Source organism: Olea europaea, chromosome 12 (assembly GCF_002742605.1).
Source record: "Olea europaea var. sylvestris chromosome 12, O_europaea_v1, whole genome shotgun sequence".
In the NCBI taxonomy this organism is placed as follows: Eukaryota; Viridiplantae; Streptophyta; class Magnoliopsida; order Lamiales; family Oleaceae; genus Olea; species Olea europaea.
Genome location: NC_036248.1, coordinates 22,236,578 through 22,246,169, shown reverse-complemented (window position 1 = coordinate 22,246,169; position 9,592 = coordinate 22,236,578). Strand labels below are relative to the sequence as shown.

The window sequence follows — 9,592 nt, the reverse complement described above, 5'->3', positions numbered from 1 at the left end:
AGCGAGGCACGCGGTACTGGTAGAAGCTAAGTCCTCCTCAATACAGGAAGCAGTGTGGTCTCTCCAATCTTCAGTCCGATATTTGTTGTGGGCTACCGCCACGATCGCTGTCTCAGGAGGAAAAACCTCCAGTACCTCCCCCACCAGCTCCTCCTCATTACGCCCTAAGAAATCCGCTTCCTTTTCAAGGTATGCCCCCTTCCTCCTCTATTGTTCAGGTTGCTGGGCCACTGGTGCTGCAGGAATGGGCCCAAAGTAGTGATAGCCGGTCGATCCTCTTGCAGAGCAGCTGTCTTTTCCTTGATCACCACCCCGGTAGGGATCGAGGTCTGATGCGTGGCAGTCCTCGCCACAATGGGGCCCTCGAATTGTTTGCCCTCTTTAACGGGGGTGCTTCGGCCTCTTCTTCTTCCTCTTCGGCCATGGAAAGCTGAAGCTTCTTGTTCGCCGCGACCAGATCCTCCGTCTGCTTCTTATACGCAGAGGAGGTTGTCTTCAGTGACTAAGCTTCAGCCATCATTTTTTGGATGGTCTTGAAGTTGGGCTTCAGGGGCCTCTTCTTGTTAAAGTTATCCGCAACAAAGAATAAAATCAGCAAAGTATGAACGCTTCAACGATAAACTGTGAGGATGTGACCTCTACACTCACCCTAGGAGGCCATCAAATTGTGTTCCATGAAATGGAGATTCTTCTTTATTAGCTAGTGGTAAGACCTCCTCTTCGGGGAAAGCTGATAGACGATGCAGATGGTGCTGAAGTCTTCTATAGACAACTCACACCAAGGAGGTGTACCTGCATGAAATACACAGTTAAATTCAAAACTCGAAGTGGTAGGTATACAAGTAAATCTGAAGTTTCGGCACTCACTAACAGTTGAGTATTTTGTTGGTGTTGTTAGGGATGCCAGGGGGTCCCCCTCCATCATATCCCACCTCCCTGAAGCCTAGCACCACGAACTCTTCCAATCTTTTACGGAGCTCGGCAAGTCGAGAACGAATGGAGTATGGGTCCCCCAAGAGGTCAAGTAATACTACCCCTTCGTTTTGTCCTCCCAGCTACTACCTTAGGTATAAACAAGATCTGGAAGATGGAGAAGGGCATCTCTTACCCATAAGACGCCTCTTTCCACAACATCCATGGATCCACCATTTATTTAACTGGGTAAGGGCTAAGCCATAAAACCTCAACACGTACCTAAAGAAGGGGTGCATTGGTAGTCTGAGCCCCGCCCTAAGTATGGCTTCACTAACCGCCAAACACCCTGGCCTGGGGTAGCAAGCTCGCTCATGTGGCCTCGGTAATATAAGACCTACACTATCCAGAATCCAATACTCAGTCCTAAGTCTAGCCAGGTTGGTCGACATCAATTTGGAAGGATAGTCGCACGCTCCTAATGAATCGAAGTATCTACCGGGCTATCTGGCCGTCTCCAAATGTTCTCCCTCTATAATCGCCTCAGAAATTTCAGTCGAAGTGGCCAAAATGGGCTCATCTATCCTAACAAACTCAAGGTCCCCTCCAGAACGTCCCCTACCCTCACAGGCCATATTTTTTCAGAAAAAGTTATGAAAACTTAGAAATATATATGGGACTCGACCAGAATGGATGTCCTAATGCCGAAAAACGGAAATGTCGTCAAGAAACGCTTGAAACTCGTCGAAAATCGCCAAAAATTGGGAAAATAAAGGGAATTCTAAGTTCGCAAAGGTAAAATGTTGAAATGGCAATAAGTTCTCCTTTTATAGGAGACCTCAAATGATCCCCGCCTTTGAATTCAAACGGATGTCAATCTGGATTGTTGATCTAATCATAAATCTGGATCATTGAAATAAAACTTCAGATTTGATCAACATCCAAGAATTGACTGTGCCCCTCACGCACGCGTAAAATGCATCGCCTCGAACAAACAGCAGTCGTTAACAATAAGTAGCCACAGCAGTCCTTTTTCTGGGGACAGACATCACATCCAACTGTCGCCTTGAAAATACGTGACAGCTGTCACATCGATTAGCGTCATAACGACACTTCAGATCGGAAATAATCTATCCCAATTCTCCTCAAATAAATGCACTCCTCAGCTTTACAAGCTTCGGTGCAACTAACGCAGAGTCCCCTGTGGGTCACCGCCTCGGTTGCACGTTTCCTTAGCTTTACAAGACGTTAGTCATCTCCCAACGCGTTGTCCCCTGTGGGTCAGCGCGCCGGTGGCAGATGTGCTCTGCAACCAGCTACGAAAAGCTTTGGCGCCACTGACGTGAAGTCCCCTGTGGGTCACCGTCTCGGTCGCACGACCCCTTAGCTTTATAAGGCATTAGCCATCTCCCAACGCGTCATCCCTGTGGGTTAGCACACTGGTGGCAAATGTGCTCTGTACCTAGCTTCGAAAAGCTTCAGCGCCACTGACGCGGAGTCCCCTATGGGTCACCGTCTCGGTCGCACGACCCCTCAGCTTTACAAGGCTCTAACCATCTCCCAACGCGTCGTCCACTCTGGGTCCACTCCCTGGTAGCAGATGAGCTCTTCATCCTACTTTACAAGCTTTGGCGCAATCAAGAGAACGCCCTACCCACATCACATCATCATTACTTCGCCTCAGCCAACAGTTATTCGACACGTCTACTTACTGAATCCTATCACATCAGCACTTTATCAGAATCCACAATACATAACCAAGGCCGGCATACACTATCGGGAAAGCAAGTCTACCAATGATATGAATATTCATGCCTGAACTTAGGAGGATCACTGTTACACCCCCAGCTAAACCACTTCGAAAAGTGATGCCCACTTCTGACGACCTCAACATGACCACTTCGGAACAAATAGTCACGCCACTCCCCAAAGCTCCACATGTTCACCCGAAGTGGTTCCGAAGTGATGTCCACTTCTGACAACCTCAACATGGCGCGCTGCAAGGTGAAGAGTAGATCCCCTAAAGCAACCGAAGTGTCCCTCAACTCCGAAGCGTTGAGCACTCCGAGACACTCCCTTAATAGATCCCTCCGCTGCCACTGTCAAAAAGATATCTATCAGGATTCCCTCTGCCTCCAAAGATCAAGTGATGTGACGTCTCCATAGGTCTAGTTGATGTGACCTATCAACTTTATGTCAACTCAACTCATAAGAACTAATTGTCCGTCCACTCTAGACGCAGCTGATTGACGCCTATGAGTGGATGCCTCACATCGTCAGATGCATATATACACATGTCCCACATCCAGCGGTGCTCTACCGCTATAAATAGCCAATGTTTGGTAAGAGACAAAGGTAATGAAACTCTTATAACTTAGCTCTCGATACTAAGTAATGTATATTCTCCTCCCCATTCTTTTGCATAACTTGAGCACTGTTTAGATCATCCAACACTAACTTGACTGTCAGAGTGTATGCGATCGCCACCATCACCACTGGTTCCGATCGTGTGTTTCTGACTGTGCGTTGTTGTCCGTAGGGAGGATTACATGGAGTAGCTATTCGTTGGCCACATGGTTGGTCCAATGTGGTTGGTCCAATTCTTGTGGAGAAGAGAGCAAAAGAGGGAGCTTTTATAGAAGCTCATTACAAAATGCCCTTACTTTCATACATTTATTTCTTGGACAGAAGAAGAAGAAGAAGAAGAAGAAGAAGGAGAAGAAGAAAGAAGAATCAAATGATGTTGATCAAGAAGCCTTTAAAGAGACTCAAGAACTTCAAGATTTCTTTTCATGTTCTTTTCAATTATTCAAATCCAGGTAATGTTGTATCAACTATTTTGTGTTTTTGTAATTAATTTGATTCTTGGCTAATGGCATAGTGCAAGGATATGGTTAAACTTCATTTCTTAAGTTTTGATATTTAATTTCATATTTATTTTTTTTCATTAAACAAGTAATTGGTTTCAAGATTGTCAGGTACTTAAATGTTTTTAAAGTAATTAGCTACTAATTGAATTATTTTGTGATTCTAATGACATTCAATATAAGAAAAACAATTATTGTACAGTCAATAGGAGATAGATAGCAAATACCATTATGATCTGCATGATTCTTATGTTGTTCTTGTGATATTAATACATCTTTATATGTTTCATCTTTCATGGACATATTGAAAGGTCACTTATAAGGATATGTATAGTGTTACTCGAGAAAGATTATTAAATGAATTAGGAGTATTGATCTACATATTCAAATATTGTGTCAAAATCATGGATTAATATTAAAAGGAATGAAAGTAGGGGGATTTGAAGTCCTGTATTTATCAATTAAATAAATCTCATAAATACTTTCATATTAAGTAGTACGATTAGTTAGTTTAGTTTAAATATTAGATTGTTAATATAAAATTTCTAACTACTAATCCTACTGTTTGTTTAAAATTGATGTTAACAGAAACTAGACTAAGTATTTAGTCGTCGTGACAATTATATCTTGTTCAGTACTTTATTATTTGGCAACGATACCTTACACTCATAAATTTTTTTGCTATCACTACCCATTACACTCTCCATTGGCACTTTCTCCAAAGCTAGCGCATGGTTCATGGCTTAGGCCTACCAAATCGGGCTATCCCACAAGTGTGCTACATATTCATGCAATATAGATGAAACTGAAACATACCCGACATTTTACACCAAACTCAACCCACACCAGTCACCACTGTATAAGAAATTCTCCTCTTCCATTCGACAAAACAACCGAGTTAGGACCTAATAAAACAACGCTAAGAACCCTAAATCCAACCCAAAATGAAAAGCAATACTAACACCACAGTTCGTGGAATTGGAATCGTGATTTTGTTTTCACAGTATGCATTTCTATCCGCCACGGCCGCAGATTGCTCCACTGTAACTGCCCTCGTCTCTTCCTGTTCCAGCTTCATCGCCAGCGGTTCGCTAGACTCGTTTCTTGGATCCCCGTGCTGTGTTGCCATGACAAGCCTGAGCAATCTTGCGGATCCAGGCTACAACCGTCGTGCGGTGTGCTGGTGTTTGATGGAACTTATCACAACTAACAACCTAAATGCCCCAGCAATTGCCGCTTTGCCTGGCTTGTGTGGAGTTTCTCTTGGCTTCACTATCGATCCCTACACCGACTGCCAATAGTATTTCTGTTTCGCGCGGGTTAACTCGCTAACAATTAAAGAGGATCAGACGATTGTGTAAGGGACGAAACCTCTTGAGACAAAGTCCCAAAAAAGGGTGTTCTTTTATTGGCGATGAACTTTACAATTGGAAACGAAAAACAACGTGCCTCCAAGGGGCGCAAGCACACGAGTTACAGAAAGGAAAGTGTTTAAGTCTAAAAGCTAAAGAAATGAAAATTACATATTCTCTGTTCGAGAGTTTTGGATTCGGTCCTTTGCTTCTATGTTATTTCTCCCTTTTATACTTCATAGGCGATTCCTTTGTGATTAACTGCTCTAAAAAACTGCTTGATCGCCCTATAACTACCCACTTTCTTTGTAGTGGCCATTTTGTCATGAAACTGTCCTTTTAACTGCTGCCATTATCTTGCATCGTTCAACCGCTTTCGATTGAACACCTTGAGTCGTGGAACGTGGTAAGGTTACTTTAGCAACTGCCTCAATAACTGCATTTCTTGATAATCATAATGCGTTATGTTTGTTGATACCTTGGGCGACTTGAAGATTTGGGCTAGACTCTGGGCGACCGTATGTCACTCTATTCGTTCAGACTCTGAGCGACCTGCAAACTTGGGCGATGGCGTTACCGCACTATTGGGCCCCTTATTTGGGCCTTCACCTTGATTCGTTCAATTGGATTTCGTTCTTTGGGCTATCTGATTTGGGGATCCTCCAATTGGGCTTTACTCTCTGGGCTGTTCGATTTGGGCTGAATTTTTATGTGTCAACAATTTCCCTTCTCTCTCTCTCTCTCTCTCTCTCTCTCCCTCCCTCCCTCCCTATCTATATATATATACACGCACACACAAATTTAACCAAAGAAATATTGAACATTTTGGTGGCAGCATTGAACCATGAGTAAAGGTTGGGACATGACAAGGAAAGTGAATCCATGAAAGCAGTGTACATTGGCATCCCAAATTAGAAGATCTATAAGAAGGCCGTGAATGCATTTTTTCAATCTTATTGTTGATTGAAAGATTGATCTAAGCGTTCACATGCATCGCGATAAAATAATTTTCCGATGTCAAAGTTAAGCACAATACATATATGGTAAGGTTGAACTGTTTTTTTAACAAAAAAAAAATGTTTAAGTTTCTTCCTTAAACATACAGAATCTAGCCAGCAAGATTTAGGTTATTAATTAATTTACAACCTTGAAGTACATAAGAACATGTTTTGAAGTAAGTATATATATACGAAAATGATCTCCTAAACACTGGTACTTAGCTTATTTTAAGCACCGATGACATGACACATCATTTAATTGGTGAATCATTAAATACATGGGATCTACCGTTAACTTATTCACCAATTAAATGATGTGTCATGTTATCGGTGCTTGGGAGATTATTTTCATATATATATAATATATATATATATATATATATATATATATATATATATATATATATACCCTCACTGTTGCGCTGATGCCCCCTGCAGTCATAGGGCTCAATCAATTTGGGGCCTTAAGGGAAAAACATTTTGAGGGACCTTTTAATAATAATATTTGTTTAAAATAAAAAAGAAATAGTACTCATTTTAAGGAAAAATACCGTCATTTTGCTAAATTAAAAAGGGAAAAAAATATTTGAAGTTCAATAAACTACATAAAGGATATTATCCCAAGTTAAATGTCCATTTCACAGGACTTTTGAAAAGTTAGAACTAGTTTTGAGATTAAAATTATGTTTATAAATATGTTTGAATAATTTCTATGTTCAACACCTCATAATTGTCATTTATTATAACTCTAAGAAACTCCAAAACTTCGAAAATGCATTAATCTTCAATGGCTTGGTTAAAATGTGCACGACTTAGTCTTGGGACTTTACAACCTTCAATTCCAAATATTGTTACAATCTCAAACAAAATGATACTTCATATCGACGTGCTTACTTCAATTATGAAAAATTGGATTCTTGGCCAACGACAATGCCTGCTTGCTTTAACAAAATATTGATAAAATCACTTTATTGATAATTACTTTAACAAATTTCTCAACCAAATTCTTGACTAACACAATATGCAACAATAATATACTCCGCTTCATAACTTGAAAGCACAACAATCGATTGTTTCTTCAGTGATCATGTAAAATCTCTGTCTCCTAAAAGAAGACATTATCATTCTTACTTTTTTGATCGTCATTATCTATGATCCAATCACTGTCTCTATAACAAACAAGCTTGAAATCATCTGTATATGAATGAAATAGACCATAGTGAATAGCACCTTTGATGTATTACAAAATTTATTTTACAGCCTTCAAATGTGTAGTTGTGGGAGACTTCATATATCGACTAACCAGACCAAATCCGAATAAAATATCAAGCCTCGTACTTTACCTCAAATTTTCAACAATAGTCTTATGAAGAGACTAATAAACTCTCTGCTTCATCAAATTTCAATAATTTTATCTCACAATCAACAATGGTGCAAATTGGCTTGCAATCAGACATCTTGAAACTTTCTTAATTTTTCTTAGTCCTTGAAAAATAAATATTTTATTTTATTTTTCTCTTCGACACCAAGATAATAAATTTTTAGCCCGATTTCTCTAATCTTGACTTCTTTCTCCATAATTCTCTTGAATTATCAAATAATCTTAGATTGTTGCCAAAAAAATAATAATAATAAAAATAAAAATAAAAAATAAAATAAAATAAATATAATAATAATAATAAATAAATAAATATAATCATTCGTGTACAAGTAAACAATTAAGATATAGCTGCTAGTATTCACCTTTCTGATAGAGATCATGCTTATAAAGACATTTGATAAATCCAATAACTTGAAGAAATTTATCGAGTTTCTTCCACGCTCTTGGAGCTTGATTTAAACCATAGAAGGATCTCTTCAGTTTCAAAACTTCATACTGTTTGACAACATACCTGAGGAGGTTATAGTATTTATACATCTTATTGAAGAAATCATTAAAAAAGAGTCGATTTAACATCCATTTTGGTGATCTTCCAACCAGATTGTGATTTTATGGAAACAATAAGTCATTCTTTCTTAATGAACTAAGGGCGCAAGTACTTCATCATATCGTCACCAAGCTTTTGAATGTAGCCTTTAGCTGCAAACCTTGCTTTGAAGCATTGGATTTCATCTTTTACATTACTTTTCCCAAAAAAATATTTGACTCCAATGGGCTTCTAGCCATTAGGAAGTGTGGCCAATTTCTCGGTATCATTCTTCTCAAAACTTTAATCTCTTCGTCCATGGCTCTTTTATTTTTCATCTCGAATGGTGTCATCAATATCAATAATCACATGATCAAACAAAAGGCAGAACACAGGATGTTGAGATAACTCATTGGTATCATCATAAATCTCTCGAAGATTGCTGAAATGATGTGGCATTTCACTTGTGGATGATGAATATAAAGGTGACCATGACTTGGTGGTGGTATTGATGATTGAGTCGGAATCTTATCAACTTCATTTTCATTATTGTCAAAAGGAAAAAAAAAATAAAAAAAAAAAAAATATATATATATATATATATATATATATACATTTTGTTGAGACATAGGAACATTCGAAGGATAATAAATGCAATGATCTTCTCAAAAATTCTTGAATGTGTCATCAATATATTCACTATCATGATCTGAGAGTAGGGCTTTGATCTTGTGACCACTTAGATTTTTCATTATCTCCTTGAAATTTTTGAAAGCCTCAAAAGCATCTAAGTTTTCTTTAAGAAAATATATCCATGTTTTGGGAGAAAAGTCATCAATAAATAACATAAAGTAATTACTTTTACCAAATGGCGCAATCTTGATCAGTCCACAAAGATCCATATGCAATAACTCTAGTAGCTTGATTCTCGAAAACTTGCTTCTTTTGGAAAATCCTTTCGGAATTATTTTTCATTGAGATATCCTTCACAAAGTTAATTTGGATGATGAGAATGAGATAGCCCATTCATCATATTCTCTTCGCAAGAGGTTCTATCTGTCAAAATTTAGTTGGTCAAGCCTCAAATGCCATAACTATGTTGAATATTTGACACATCTTCAAACACCTCACTTCTCCACTTTGAATATTTAGCTAGTCTTCGTCATTGAAACTCTAGCAAAAAAGTTTCTATTGCAATCCCCATTTTTTTTTTTATTATTATTATGTCATACTGTTTACTCAAAAGGTGGCTCGAACTCAAAATATTTTTCATAAAAGAAAAATAATAAATATTGAAAATAATTTGTTGTTCTCCATTCTTCGTTTGGACAAGAATTTTACCTTTTACATGAATTGTACATTGGAATCATCTCCAAATGTAATATGGCCATTTAGTTCTTAAAGTTCTATGAAGATTGATATGTCTCCACATATATGATTACTTGATAAGCAGGGGAAGAGCCAGGAGACGTTAATATAAAAATAAAAAAAAATTCTACTGGGTTGATAGATTGACTAAGAAATTTTTTCCCCACTAAAATGTTAATGGGCTTTGG

General features: G+C 38.5%; 1 protein-coding gene across 1 annotated transcript; it reads left to right on the top strand.

Annotated features, from left to right (window-relative positions):
• The first annotated feature begins 4,723 nt into the window (after positions 1-4,723).
• On the top strand, positions 4,724-5,080 carry LOC111406781 (putative non-specific lipid-transfer protein 14). The gene has a single exon (XM_023036156.1). The coding sequence runs from the start codon at positions 4,724-4,726 to the stop codon at positions 5,078-5,080; it is 357 nt and encodes a 118-aa protein (XP_022891924.1).
• Positions 5,081-9,592: the final 4,512 nt, after the last annotated feature.